The sequence below is a fragment of the Amblyomma americanum genome, chromosome 5, assembly GCF_052857255.1.
Source record: "Amblyomma americanum isolate KBUSLIRL-KWMA chromosome 5, ASM5285725v1, whole genome shotgun sequence".
Lineage (NCBI taxonomy): Eukaryota > Metazoa > Arthropoda > Arachnida > Ixodida > Ixodidae > Amblyomma > Amblyomma americanum.
In genome coordinates, this window is record NC_135501.1 from 196,332,736 (window position 1) to 196,347,425 (window position 14,690).

At 48.3% G+C, this 14,690-nt stretch overlaps 1 protein-coding gene across 4 annotated transcripts in view; it reads left to right on the top strand.

Moving 5' to 3' along the window:
• The window catches only part of pros (homeobox protein prospero), a 214,718-nt gene extending 200,387 nt beyond the window's left edge, over positions 1 to 14,331 (top strand). For 3 of the 4 annotated variants that reach the window (XM_077666289.1, XM_077666288.1, XM_077666290.1), the window contains 2 exons: positions 7,045 to 7,189; positions 7,991 to 10,291. In XM_077666289.1, coding sequence (XP_077522415.1) covers positions 7,045 to 7,189; positions 7,991 to 8,170 — 325 coding nt within the window. In that variant the 3' untranslated portion in view covers positions 8,171 to 10,291. Of the gene's footprint in view, positions 1 to 7,044; positions 7,190 to 7,990 lie in introns of all 4 variants that reach the window. The other variant, XM_077666287.1, reaches the window with a different exon arrangement.
• The last annotated feature ends 359 nt before the right edge of the window (positions 14,332 to 14,690 follow it).

Consider the following 14,690-nt stretch of genomic DNA (forward strand, 5'->3'; position numbering starts at 1 on the left):
AGGAGGTGCCGTAGTGGAGGGCTCCGGAATAATTTCGACCACCTGGGGATCTTTAACGTGCACTGACATCGCACAGCACACGGGCGCCTTAGCGTTTTTCCTCCATAAAAACGCAGCCGCCGCGGTCGGGTTCGAACCCGGGAACTCCGGATCAGTAGTCGAGCGCCCTAACCACTGAGCCACCGCGATGGGAGATAAACGTTGGTTCTTCGTGTCCGCTTTGCTCAACAGATACACCAGTCATATGTCTTCTATCTAGTATACCGCCGATTGGACGGCTTAGTATGGTTTGGTTGGATCGTTAAACGCCAATCTAGCTACCAGTAAGGGTTAGGAGACGCAGCATTATAGAATGTCCTGGAGTGATGTCGACCACCCGGTGCTCTTTAACGTGCAACTGTGCACGGAAGTTTTCGTGCAACTAACAATCAGCGCCACCGTACAAGCAAGACTGAAGAGTTGAGAGAAATGTCGCGCAGAGAGGCGACGTTCTTTATCTCACTTCGCGTGGAGTACGACGCCTTTATCAGCTTTCGCGACATGTCAGTTTCTTTCACTCCACAAGTGCTCCCTCTTGGGTATTTCCTCGAATGGAAGAGCGCTACCGGGTGCCGTGGACGTGAGGAGATAAGATTCCTGCACAGATCTTGTAGACAGGTTCGAGTGTCGTATCCCTCGTGCTTCCTGGATTCGGCCCTTGCCGTGTCCTTTAATTATTACAACGACACTTGTATAGAGGACTCGTGGACGGTCATTGTCGTAGTAATTAGTTGCAACCGAAAGCTACCTCGGTCGCCAGCTGGTCAACCCGGTTAACTAACTAGCAGGTGTCTTGGTCTCGTCCCGGTCCCGGTCGGCGTTGTCCTGGTGGGCAGACGAGCATATACACACTCGAGAGCATGTCCCACGCGGTCACGTGACCGCACAGCGAGAGGGAAAGGGAGAGGACACACATGGAAGGAGGCATAAGGTGGACGGGAAGGGAAAGACATGAGGATACGGCCCTCACTTCTTCGTCCGGGAAGACCTAGAAAGGTCTAAAAGCTTTGTCCGCCGTCTATACCAGTTCCTTTGGGTGGCACCAGGTGGCGCAAGGCGTTGAACATTTGAAGATAGCGCGCTGACATCATTCATGACGTAAGCAAGAAACAGAACGACCGATTGGCTGCAGAACAGAACGGGATGGGACGTTAGGCTTAGTGGAACTGGCTGGGCAGTGTCCCGAATTCGCGCTCCAAGCCGGTAAACACGTACTCTTTGGCTTGTTGGCTCGGCAGATTCTTTAAACAGGAACGCCAAAAGCTGGACGGGACAAATTTCAGAAGCAGCCAAACACGTAGACGCACCGACAACTGAACGCTTAGGTCTTTTTTGCTCAGAAGTGGTGACAAGCGCTAAAAATAAAGAAATGCAACACAGCTGCACAAGAAAAAAATGAATGTGGTGATATATAGCAACAAATTTCACGCTGGTACTGCAAGGTAACGCAACTTTTCTTTGCCGACAAATAATCTTGAAAGCCAACTCACACGAAGTCACTCACTGTTTAATCTATAATGCCGTCAAAGTTTCTCGGGTTAGCCGTTCAGCAGCCCTGAAAAGAACGAGGTTGTTTTTAAATTGCAATGGGCGACCATTGTTCCTACACTGGAGGCCAAGATCGCTCGAAATGTTTTTTTTTTCATGCATTACAGGCGCTATCATATATCTATAATTCAAGCACTTACGTGTCCCCGAGTTTCGTTATCGTCAAAGGTGCTCTCTCCTACACCTTGTCGCAACGGCGGCACTTCTTGCATAACAGCGTGAAGTGTGTTACCGTATCACCACCTTCGCGTTCCTTGCGAGACCATAACGTTTTCCTGGATTATTTTTCAATTGTGTACATTTCCTTGCCTCGCTCATGCAAGATTTAAACGTTAAGTTATTAGTGCACCCATGCTATTTGCCCTAAGCCTGCAACGTGCACCGCTCTGCAAACCAGCACCATCACGTGTAAACCATCACCAATACCTTCGTGCCTTCGTGTTATTGATGAGACTATGTGCAATGGTTTCATTCAATGTTTATCCCCTGTCAACAGTCACTCATCCTGAGCAAGCAAGACTCAAACATTCAGTTGTTTTAGCGACATGCGTGTCGTCTCCTTCCGTGCACAGCTGTTTAAAGCGAAGAACGTAGCTGGCAGCCGCTTTCGTGCAATCAGCAGAAACGCCTTCGCGGAGTGGGTTTCCACAGGCGCAGAGCAAAAAAAAAAAAAGACGGTGGGGAGGGGGACGGACGAAGTCGCGCTCATGGCCATTGTGCTGCTCGCTTCGGTTGGGTTTGCTCGAGAGCGCAGCAGCGCAGTTTGCTTCCGCGTGAGCTATGCCGACACCGCGCACACCTTTCTTATCAGCGCAACTTCGGAGGAAAAACAATGGGTCTCACAATGGAAGACAGCCGAGCAGTGCTTCGCCAGCATGCGCGCTCGTCAGCGGTGGCCAAGATAAGACATCGTTCCGTCCGCGCCTTCTGTGCGTGCTTTTCTGCGCACGGTGCGCACTGCTTAAATGTCAGCTGCTCCTTAACCCTGCACAACGCTGGGGCAAGGAAAATGTGCTGAAGCTTCGAGCGGTGCGTCGCTTCTGGTGCGTACGCTCTAAACAGAAAGGAGTAAAAGAGAGTAAGCTATCCTCTAGCGCACACTCCCTTTTAAACTCTAAACAGGACCCTTACAAAAATGGTCTATAGACAGTCTATAGACTTCTTATATACTCAATTGCCTTCTTAAGGCTATTCATTTTGTCTATTCATAGTCTATAGACTGTCTATAGACAGAAGTCTGCTAAAAGTGTACGGCCATAAATCTATAGATTGTCTATAGACTGTCTATATGATTTGTATTGCCTATAAGCTGTTCTCTAGGGTTTCTCTATAGAGTGTACAGACCTTATAGGCAAAAGTCTATGGACAGTCTATAGACTGTATAAATAATTTTTTGTAAGGGGAATACGTCAATATGGGAGTGGAAAGGAAGTAAGGGTTCCTCCAGCGCACTCCAATTTGTAAACTGATGGGTTCATCGAGAAAATAACGTCACCTTGTGACTAGCCACTATTAAGTTCGAGGCTGACTTCTCGAAACTGCGCACAACTCAGGCAGGTATATTACGTGAGGCACAAAATTCGAAGTTGTTAAATCGCTGGCTGGTGAAAGGCTACTACACACACTGGCATTTCAGGATGTTTTCTTGAGAGTGCTATCTGTGTCTAGAGTGATTTGACAGACCAGAAGTGCGTTCTCGATCTCTGGCGGCTGGCGCTTTAACTATACGCTGAGACAAATATGTGGAAGGCGAGGTTTGCGGAGTACTGAAAGAACTTGACGTTCTTTTTCCAGCAGAATTAAAAACTATTGGCCGTAATACTGTGTGTATCATGCGTGATAACTAAGGCGTGGTACAACACATGCACACACCGTACTCATATGCATGCCCCGCGAGGAACATAACACATACACAGATATCCTGGAAAAGATCAATTTTTGTCAACAAGAAGCTGTTTATGAACGCATTTTTTTTTAGGATATCGTAAGATTGCCTAATAACAATCAATATATCGGCAGATCTCTCCTTGGAATACTTATAGTTTCCTGCTACTTATTCTAAAAAAAAAGCGAACCCATTTATTTTCTATGGCAGTCTTAACTACTCGGTATGACCGCAGGACAAAATTTAAAAGCAAGGTTTTTCTACGCATCAGGTAGGTTAGACCATTCCAAACATTGTTTTCATAAAAGTATCTTCCGATATTTCACGGTGGCCTCGCAAATAAAAGTGATGTCCACCAAGAAAGTTGGATTTGTACAGGCTACTGTGTGTTTTCAGCGCTTGCACGAGTACTTTTTTGGAATCGGTCGGTGTGAAACTGCATGCATATTGCATAATAGGCTGTGCCATGCATGTTATGTTCTCTAAGTGCACAGGCCGTAGAGTTTGCTCTAAAGCGAAGAAGAAAAAAACGACCTGGTCGCGCAAGAGCAACTTCTCATTCTTATAACGTCCCTTTTCTTTCGCTGGTCAAAATTGTGTGTTGTGTTTATTTCAACATCTCCCCATTTTCCCCTATGCTAAGAGGAGCCCGGCAGCCTAGCGGTTGTAAAACAAGGCGCGGGGAGCGGCGCATAATCGCGTGAACGCGGAAAGACGCTCCCACGTGCGCACGCGGTTTCGTGCCGAATTAAATTTGAGCCCCGTAAAGGAGCAAAAAAAAAAATGCTACTACCGTGTAACGTTATACACCATCCTCAAGCGCGCTTCTCAGACCTCCGCCTCGTCCTCCTTTCCCGCGCTTTTTCCCGCTCAAAAAAAAAAAGAGCAGACTTAACAGCGGAGGCAGCATGCCCGCCCATATACCTGTCCTCCCATTCTTATCTTCCCCAGGGATGCTCCCTACCCGCCGACAGGGATCTTCTTGCTTCCACGTCAGCACCGCAGAAACTTAATGGCCCGCAAAATATTACGCGACTTCTCCGCGGCGACTTTGTCCTTTTATTTTACCGTTTGTTTCGTATGCTTTCTTGTGTTGCCCCCCCCCCCCCCCCCCCCCCGGCTTCCTTATTCCTTATTTCCCCTTTTTAACTTGTCTCGTCGACAAGAAAAAAACAAGCCAGCGTCGGCTCTAGAGGCCTCGGAAAATCGCTAAGGAGGAAACGGTCGCGTTCTTTCCTTCGCTCTATTCTTTATCCTTCTTTTATTTCCTTCAGTTTATTGCGCGGAAAGCAAGAAGAATGCGGCCACGCGTAAGCGAGTACGAAGAGAAAGAAAAAAGGGAAAAACTGTTAGTACTTAGTACTTGTTTTACTTCGTCTAGTTTTTTTTGTTTAGAGCTTTTTTTCTTTTCTTCGCTTGCTTTATGAGGAGGACGCGGGCGGCCGGGTGGCACCGCACTTGCTTAGATAAGAACGTTAGCCGGCGCGCGGGAGAGGTCATTTGCTTGGGGACAGTCTTTTAAAACACTTCGCGCGTACTTCAGCGAATGCCCCCCCCCCCCCTTCCCTCTTCTTCCGCATATATAATATCCTTTCCCCCTCAAGACCACCAAGCTCCTCGGCTCGAAGCAACCCCTGGAAGCTTTTCCTTCGTTTTAGCTTCGTCAAGTGTTCCGGGTTTAAGACCTCCCTCAGTATACTTTAAACGATGCAGCGTGCAGCAGCTTACATATGCTCAGCTATTTTTTTTTCATTTCGTATAATAATCATTGCTTCTCGTATTCTTTCTTTGAAGTGGAAGAGGGCAGGACCCGGGACAGCGGGAAGAAGCGCGATTAACATTACCTTGTTACCTCATAAAAATAACACCGAGCCGTGCTGTTATCCACGCTCGCTGCTTCTGGCGCCACCTTTCCGTCTCATTTTCTACTTGTTTCGCGCTCGGCTCGAGTCAGGAAGGCTCTCCGCTTCGCTTTTCATTAACGTTGCGCGCCGCGATAATCACGCTGTGCGGTTTCTAAGGCTCCGGCCGGTGCCCAAGAGGGAAAGCTGCTCCTGCCCCAAGGTACGCCGTTCGTGGTTTGCCGGCGAACATAATGCGCCTTCAATTAGGGCCGCCTAAGCGAGGACATCTGTCTGCCAGTGCAGCAGGAAAACAGTCACGTGCTCTCCTTTTCCCCTCGTCGTCTATTAATCCGCTCGTTGGAGGTAATCTCGTTAATCCTTCCCTCCTGGGCGGCCCAACGACGATGACGAGGTTACTCTGCACGTCGGAGGTCTTGTTCTTCATACGGCGACTCCTTCCGCCGCGGCGTTCCGTGGAGCGATGGGCAGCCATCGGCGCTATCGTCTTTGCCTTAGTGTGGGACCTTGCTGTGAACCCTTGTTGCGCTGTTGGAACCGCTGTCGCAGCCCAGTACAACACAGAGTTGGTGACTCAGCCCCGTAGACGCGGAGCGATATTGTCATAGGCGACTCAGCGATTCATTCATTCTTCCGTGACTCGGGGCCATTCACGTGGTGGCAGCATCTAGCGTTCAAAAAGAGAACGGATTTCGTCCGCGGAGTTGCTTACGGCTTGCGGTCTACGGGGTTTAACGTCCCGAAGCGACTCAAGCTATGAGGGATTGCGCGCAGAGGCAAATTCGAAACGTGCTCGGTGACTCGTTTTACTACAACTGTCACAGTAAAGCGTATCACGAAATGGTTGCATAGGGCGCCACAAGGTGGTACCTGTTGCATCCCTTATAAAAATGGTCTATAGACAGTCTATAGACTTCTTATAGACTCTATTGCCTCCCTATAGATATTTCTTTTTGTCTACTTAGTCTATAGACTGTCTATAGACAAAAGTCTGCTAAAAGTGTATGGACATAAATCAATAGGTTGTCTATAGCCTGTCTATAGGATTTGTATTGCCGATAGACTGTTCTCTACGACTCGTCTGTAGAGAGTCTATAGATTTTGTAGACCGAAGTCTATGGACAGTCAATAGAGTGTGTAAAAAAGTTTTTGTAAGGGAGCGTCTCCGTCGGCGCCTTGCTTTGTACGTGACGTTTGAACTATAGTCACCCGGCCACGATTCGTATTTCATACCTGCCTGTTCTAACACCGCAATCTTCTTGATGACGTAAAACTTGTGGTTCTTCCGTTCGCGCGCATTGACATCAGCGTTGATGCATGAAAGCCTGTGTTTCTGATTCGTTTTAACTGTCGGCGCTGAACGATGTTTCATTGCGACGGGTCCTGTGCCGATCCGCTGGCAGTCGTCAGCACTCTCAAGCGTGCATGTTAGCGCGTACTTTGCTTCTTACATTCAAGAGTTATTAACGGCATTATTTACGCACGCTCGGAATTCAAAACATACAGCTGTCAGCAACTAAACTTCAGTACGGCGGCTGTAACGTCCTTCTTTTGTGGCGCAATTCGCAGTGTTTGAATAATAAATTTAGTTTTAAACGGCTTTTTCCTTAAAATATACGTGCAACAACAGCCCAGCGATCGCCAACGTTGTACTCTATAGGCGACTGCTGTCAGTGATGCTGATTGTTGTGCCCTCTGTTTCGCCCTCAGGGAGTTCTACTACATCCAGATGGAGAAGTACGCCCGTCAGTCTGTCAGTGAAGGCATCAAGAACGTTGAGGAGTTGACAGTGAGCGCAGACTCGGAACTCCTCAGGGTCCTCAACCTTCACTACAACAGGAACAACCACATCGAGGTATGGACTCGTTGCGCCCTTCAGCGCATTCCTGACCGTTCCGCGCATGATTCCTGCGGAAGCCATTTATAATCTGTTTTCGTCCATGCCTAGTGAGCCTGTGTAGTAAATTACGATGAGAAAAGACAAAAATGTCAGTAGCCAACGTAGCCAAGCACTGCTGTTGGCGCCTACTTCAAATATTTCCTTTTTTCCTTTTTCTATGCGCCAAGCCGTGCATTTCTCAAAGTACTCACGTTTCTCGACGTAACTTGCTATTCTCCCTCACAAAAATTTCTTTAGACAGTCTATAGACTGTCCATAGACTTATGTCTATAAAGTCCTGAGTCACTCTATAGACAAACCCTACAGAACAATCTACAGGCAATACAAATCCTATAGACAGTCTATGGATTTATGGCCATACACATTTAGTAGACTTCACTTCACTTAATTACCTTAAAGGCCCCCGGGATTGGGGGTGTTACATAGACTTTTGTCTATAGACAGTCTAGATACTATGGATAGACAAAAATAAATATCTATAGGAAGGCAATAAAGTCTATAGGACGTCTATAGACTGTCTATAGACCATTTTTGTAAGGGCTCATTCCCTTGCTTCAGATAACCGTGAATTGCTTCGTTCAACTCTGTTCAGTCTCTTTTCTGATACGGCTCTGTTTCACATCATGCAGTCCTTCCTTAAACGTTGGGATAGTGTTCTAGCAGCGAATTTACGTAGGATTATCTTAGTGAATCTCGTTCCCACGTTGCGGCGCTTTCCTCTCCTCCTCTCACGCCCTCCTCGCCACCTTACCGCAGGTGCCCGAAAACTTCAGGTACGTGGTGGAGCAGACGCTGCGCGAGTTCTTCCGCGCCATCGTGGCCGGCAAGGACCAGGAGCAGTCGTGGAAGAAGGCCATCTACAAGGTTATCGCCCGGCTGGACGACAACGTGCCCGAGTACTTCAAGTCGCCCAACTTCCTCGAGCAGCTAGAGTGACGCCGGGCCCCACCCCCACCGCTGGACCTGCTAGCCGCAGCTCTGCAGCAGCCGCATCCACAGCCGCCTTCTTGCTGGTGGCGCGTGGCTGCACCGCCGCCCCACATGCCCTCTTCAGCGGCGGCGGCGGCCGCAGCAGCAGCAGCGGCGGCAGCGTCCTGGGGTCGCGTCTGGTGCCTGTGAGCCGCCAACACGATGGCCGTTGGCTTCCACGAACGCACGCACCGCGACCGCTGGAGGGAATCTTCCTCGCGAGGCGACTGCGCATGTGCGAAAAACGCAAGCCTCCCTCCGCGAACCGGTGCTGCTGCCGACCAAGCAACAACTTCCACGGGGCACGTCATCTTCGAGCCACGCCCCATCCACGTCATGGTGCGAGGGACTCTCCGCACCCAGCCGTCGCTGGCTTCCGGCGACAGGACCACGCGCAGAGCACACAGAGTGACGACACGTCGTCTGTCTTGCAAAGACCGAGAACTTGTCTTCTGCGATGCTACAGAGTCCCTTTGTACCAGGAACGCTCCCCTCTTCTGGCACCCACGGTCCAGAAACGGCTCTGTTCTGGACTCGCCGGTCGTTGAACTGTGCCGGATGACTTGTCCTCGCAGTATGTCCGTAACTTCCAGGGATAAAACAGCTCCAATTTAAGGCGGCTAAACCAAATCTGCGACCGAAGGGACGTCGTCTGTAACCAAAGGCTTCAGGGCGAAGCTGCCCCACCTGCGACTCGATATCGTCTGCTAGTTTCGACGCAGCAGAAAGAGATGCTAGGCCTAGCCGACGCCGTATCAGGAAGTGTTCCTGCGGTTCTTCTGGAGACCCTTGCCGGACTCTGCGTGGTTTTGTGTCGCAGTGTCGGGCTGGAGTGCGTTTCCTTCTCCAAACAGCCTGACGGACGTCTGTTAGTGGACACTCGTGACGTCGTTGGACTGCGGCGTACGATGAGTGTTGGGTCTCGGTGATCAAGAGGTAGGATCTGCATAGCATATCTCATTGTGATTAGTTCGACTGACGGTTCGCGTATACCGTGCCGAGAATCTTGTACATAGGCCCATGGACCGCACGCCCAGGTTTTCGCAAAGCGATTTCCCTTTTCAACCTGAGAGTGTAAGTGTTCGTATGTTATATATATACATGATATCATGTCACACCGAGCATGAAAAAAAAAACAGAGAGAAGCACTTCACCAAAGATGATATGCACATACCTGTGCACAAACCTGCGCTTTTTTCCTACTTATTTTTTTAACGGAGCGAAGTGCGCCGTGTTTGCTCTGAGCTTCGTATTCAGCAGCCAATCCGAACGCGAGCTGCTAAGCGCCGCTTTTTTTTTTTGGCCACTGCTATGCGTGAGACGGCTCGTTTTGATTTTATTTTTCTTGTTTTTCTTGCGACGATGACCCGAAGTCGAAGACGCAGCCGTTCTAACAATGTGTACCGCCGCTTTAAGCATGGCGCATCAGTTTTTGTCAAATACTGCGCGTCAGACCGCGGCAGTCTAAACACTGCCAGCTGACTTACGAGTAGGCTTTCTCATTGCATTGTTAATTCACGGTTATCCACTTCCCCACCTTACATGATGTGCAGAGATCAAAACCTCGATGGGCAATTCATTTATTCGCTGTACACAGATGCCGCGTCGAATTCTTCGAGTGTGTCCGAATTTTCGTTTGGCTTCTGCTCTCTCGTGCACTTTTTTTTTCTTTTTATCTCGTGGCGAGTGATGCGTTTGTGTCTGAGTGTGTGTGCGCGCATGCGATCACGTGTGTATGTGCTGTCCTCTTCCTGTTCCTCTGTTTATAACATTTTTTTTTCATGGTAGTCATTTTTTTCGTACAATCCCGGTTGCACAGACCAGCGCCCTCTACTAAATGATTCCATCGTCTCGGGAAGGAGAGAGGTGTGTGTGGCTGTGCGTTTCTTCTCTTTTTTCCTTTTAGGATATGTTATCCTTTTGTTTCCCTTGAGATAGGATGAGTGCGTGAAGTCCTAGTCGGCAGGGGCGCGCTAAGGAACGCGCTTGCAGCGCCCTCCGTCGGCGCGACCCGCTGTGTTCTATCTGTCGAGTCAGTCAGCGCTTTCTCCTCCATGTTCTCTCCCATCTACCGACATCTGGGCGGGCAAAAAAAAAAAAATCCTAGCGTCTCGCAAGTGTTTTAACCCTGACGACTTTATCAACGTCCGTGTGTAGCTTGCGACGCAAATGTAAACCGTATTGACGCTGGCTTAACCTGCCCTGCTTTTATTTACTGTTTTCCTCATAAAATTGCGCGCCCTTCAACTAAGCGGTGCAGCTCGCTTCCTAAAATTTGCTTGACAATTTAAACTTCACTTTTTTTTTGCGAAAAGAAATATCGTGGTTATCACGGTTACCGTGATTTATCGAGGGCTCCAGACAGCCAGGTATTGGTTCAACTAGCGTTAATACGGTACTTCCCAAAAACAAGCGGGACTGAAATCTTACGCGTATTTGCGGTTTATACCTTCGTGACCATCCTTTTAAAACCAGCTACGATTGAGAGCTTGCAATGGGACTTGAACTTATCACCAAAGGATATCATTTCCAGCGGCTTTATTTTGAAAGAGATAGGCAAAATAAATCACTACAGGAAAGAAGTTGTAGCCAACGCTTGAATAGGTTGAACAATACATATCACGCGTTTTAATCAACACTGCGAATCGTTGTTCAGGAAGTTGACAGCGAACCTCCGGAAAATCAGGAAAGGATATTGACTTCAGTACGAATGCATGTCAAGATCAGTGTCTCTGAATTTTACCAAAGATCCAACAGTTTATAGCCTCTTCTTACTTTGTGTCTGGACTCCGGTTTTTTTTTTTTTTGCGTTATCGCCGTCTCTGAACCAACGCTAGTCAAACAACGTGTCGTGCGTCACTGTCTTCACGTCTTTATCACGAACCAAATGTACACTCTCCTCATCCCTCAGTTTTAATTTTGATCGGGAGAGGTGGGGCGTCGTGCCCTCAAGGTCTTTCAAAAACCATTTTCGTGAACAACGGTTTGCGGCCTTAACTCTAAGCTGTGCAGCTTCTTGCGATGGCTCTTTGAAGTGGAGGCCAGAAAGATGCCGGCGCGCGTGTCCAATCAGAATACTGCCTTTTGTTGTCAATCATTTATCTATTGCCGAAACGTCGATAAGAAAAAATCGAGCAGCACCATTGTCCGCTTCAGGCTGTTTTCTTTCTTTATTAGTTTGTAGCAACGCAAAACTATTGCTTTAAGAGAAACCGACACGTCGTCTTGTCGTCGTCTAAGAAGACTAGCATCCTCACCTTCTTTGCTAAGTTCTTCCCAGAGCACTGCAGCTCGCTGTTGGTCACTGAGTCATGTTTCTAAAGTCACTTAACTGTGCGCGCGCAAGTCACTGATTTTTGTAATGCTGCTACCGCTTAATCGTGCACGCGTCTTATTTCGTAATTTTCTAGTTTATTTCGTAAAATTATACACACCGAATTACAGCGCGACCGCACCTGAAATGCCCTTCAGCGCGTTCAGGTACGGTCGGCAAGACTAGTCACTTAGCTATAGATATCAGCAGCAAAAGCCCTTTTGATGAGAAACACGATATTGAAAAGCAGGCATTTGGCTTCCCTTCAGGCTGCAAGAACAGCTTTGTGTAAATGCGGAACCCTTATCGAGCTCTAAGGCCGAAAAGAGCGAAGACATACACACAGGAAGATATATTGTTCCACGTTACTTGACTGTCATTTTGTTCTCTTGTCGAAAGGTGATAGGAAAGGTTATGCTTCCAGAGCACGCTTTCTTAAAACATTGTGCGACGCAAAGCATATGTTAGAATTACTTTAAAGAACGGTTTCGAGAAAGCTAACGCAGAACTGCATTGGATTTTTTTTTTGTTAGCCGCCACCTCCATGGAGCTGTTATCGCATGGACGTGCTGACTTTCAGGATAGCTGGTCAAGGTGACACCATTATCCTCTAACACCTATTTTTACGTCAGCAACTGAAGCGACCCGGCCGGCTGTCGCGGAAAGCAAAACCATCGGCTGTATCCTTAGTGGCCGTCGCAATCCGAGAGCTATTGACACGTCCCGCGTTTCCTCTTTTTTTGCTATTTATTTCGGCGCAGACTACGCCAGGCTCGCTCCAGTCTGTGACAGTACTCCCCGTCTATCTAAAAAGCGTGCACTGGTGTGAAAGCTAATGGCTCTGGCGTCAGCAAATCGAAGGTCAAATGCGCGTATGTTCTGTAATCGGCCGGCGCCTCGTCGGGATTGGTCAGCGCGCGGCGCCTCCAGCCAATGACGAGCCGCTGTCGCGTGCGAACCGGTTTTTGGATTCGGCCGCTGATTGGCTAACGTCTGCGCTGCCTTTTCACAGCGCTGCACGGTACTAGCGAGACACGAAGCAGGTCATCGTCTGCGGCGGCATGCTCTTTGTGGCGGGAGCTGCTTGCACCGTTCGGATGACGCCACCGCGACCAGGCCAAGACAAAACACTCCGACGCGTCATCTCGAATTGTCGCGCGTCGCGGTGTTGTGTCTTCGTGTCGCCGGTGCTAGAGGGAACGCAGCTCCGGAAACGCGGAGACGAAAAACAAAAGACCGTGCTTCCTAGGCTACACCGTCGTCTGTCGCAACACGTCTGGACGCGGGCAGCGACACGCCACGCATTTTACACCGGACAGATCGTACTTTCCCAGGAACAGCTACGCAGTCTACCCCCTTTTTTTTATGGAGTAATTTCTTTTATTTTCTCTTCTCACATCCTAATCTTTCTGGAAAAACAAAGAGGGCATTATGCATATCCGCTGAAATCCAAAGCCGCTATTTCAAAAACAATACTAGTCACCGGTTTACGAAACTAGCGATGCGTATATCTATCGACTGCGTGATTGCTTTCTATAACTGCGTGTAGACATGTGTAGAAATGAATTTAGTCGTGTGTTGTTTGCGCGCCTTCCAAGTTGGAGCATTTTACGTAGCCTGGGAGTTTCTTCTTTGTGTGTTCTTTAAGTGCACGACAGCAGCTGATGGGAACAGTTTTGTGCTGCTAATGTTGCTTCGTAATCATCTGTGCGTAGCAGCAACACTGAGGAGGAAAAAATTTGGGGATCATTTTGACGCGGTTTCACGTGATTTAAGTCTGCTCGTACTACTATCCTCTCGTGCGCCGGTGCGTTATTTAGTTCGCCATCTTTAAGTAGACAAGATAATGTGGCTTATGTGTCTTTTATTAATTTATTTATAAATTCTTAATTTATCGACCCTTCCTACTTACGCTGATCGCCCACTCCGGTGATTCGTTCGACGGAACATACCTGTTTGCTTTAGTTCGGTAGCTGTGTACATTCTTGCTGCTTTTCGAACAAAACAACGCGGTGTGGTTTCAGATTCTCTGTTTCTTGCTTGCGGCAGCCGTCTTAATTCATTAGCGAACAAAACTTTATTCCCCCTGAGTGCTTCGCCTGAAGCATCTGCGATGAGGACGGCTTTGCTTCAGAAACTGGCAGCTGTGCTCAGGTCGGACAAAAGACATTTTCTCTTTTCTGTACGTAAGGCTAGTAACTTAAACAATGTGCTAATTTCCATCCCAGTCTCTATAAAATTACATGTTGTTGCCATTTCGCCATGTTCCCTTCTTTTTCTCATAGAACTTGCACAAAAAGCTGCCTCTGTTCTTTCAATATCGGCTTCGACTTGAGTCTGTCCACCCTTTGTCCTACAAGCTAAAAACCGCGCGGTTAAGTCCTTACGATAAGCTGGCGCGAAGATCGCTAGTCGCATCAACTAATTATCTCGAGCCACAGAATCAAAATGAGCGTGGTTATCTCGAATAACGAGCGCATGTATTCTTTCTGCTGTGTCCGAGTCCCATGTAGATCCTCTTCGAACAAAAGCTTTTTTTTTGTTTTTCAACCCCTGCATCCCTGCGCATTGGAGCCCGGGACTTGTATACCCGCCACAAATCCTCCATTAGCCTGCGCGAACGCTGACGAACTTCGCAGCTGACATATCAGTAAGATGAATGCTTACCTGATTAATTGCAGACGCGTGTGTGGGAGTGCTTGAGTAATAACTTGAACCTTAATGCCGCGTGTTAATGAACGAACCTTCTGCATCTGTTATTGGCTACTGTTGACCCATCTCGTGCATGAATTTCTCGGTTTGTAATCCGTAATGTTAAAAAAAAAAAAACTACTCCCGCGCAAGTCTGTTTCCAGCTCTCTTTCTTGCTGCTATACGAGGAAGGGAGCCTAAAAATGCTTCAAGTGCCTTTCCCCTCGATTCTCCATACTCTGTCTATCTCTGTGACCCTCGATGAGTCGTCCCGCAGGATGAACTGCACTGTTCCGCGCGTCTCTGTCATGGCGTATACATGATAATCTTTGTTCCCGTCCTTCTAGCCTGTTCTCAACCGCTTCCTCTGCACTCACCCAAAGCTGAGGCCAATTCTGAAGCCAGTGTTGATGCTGAAGGCAATGTTAATGCCGAGGTTGAAGTCAAAGCTGAGGCAAGCCGCGCGCATCATTCTGCTAATTT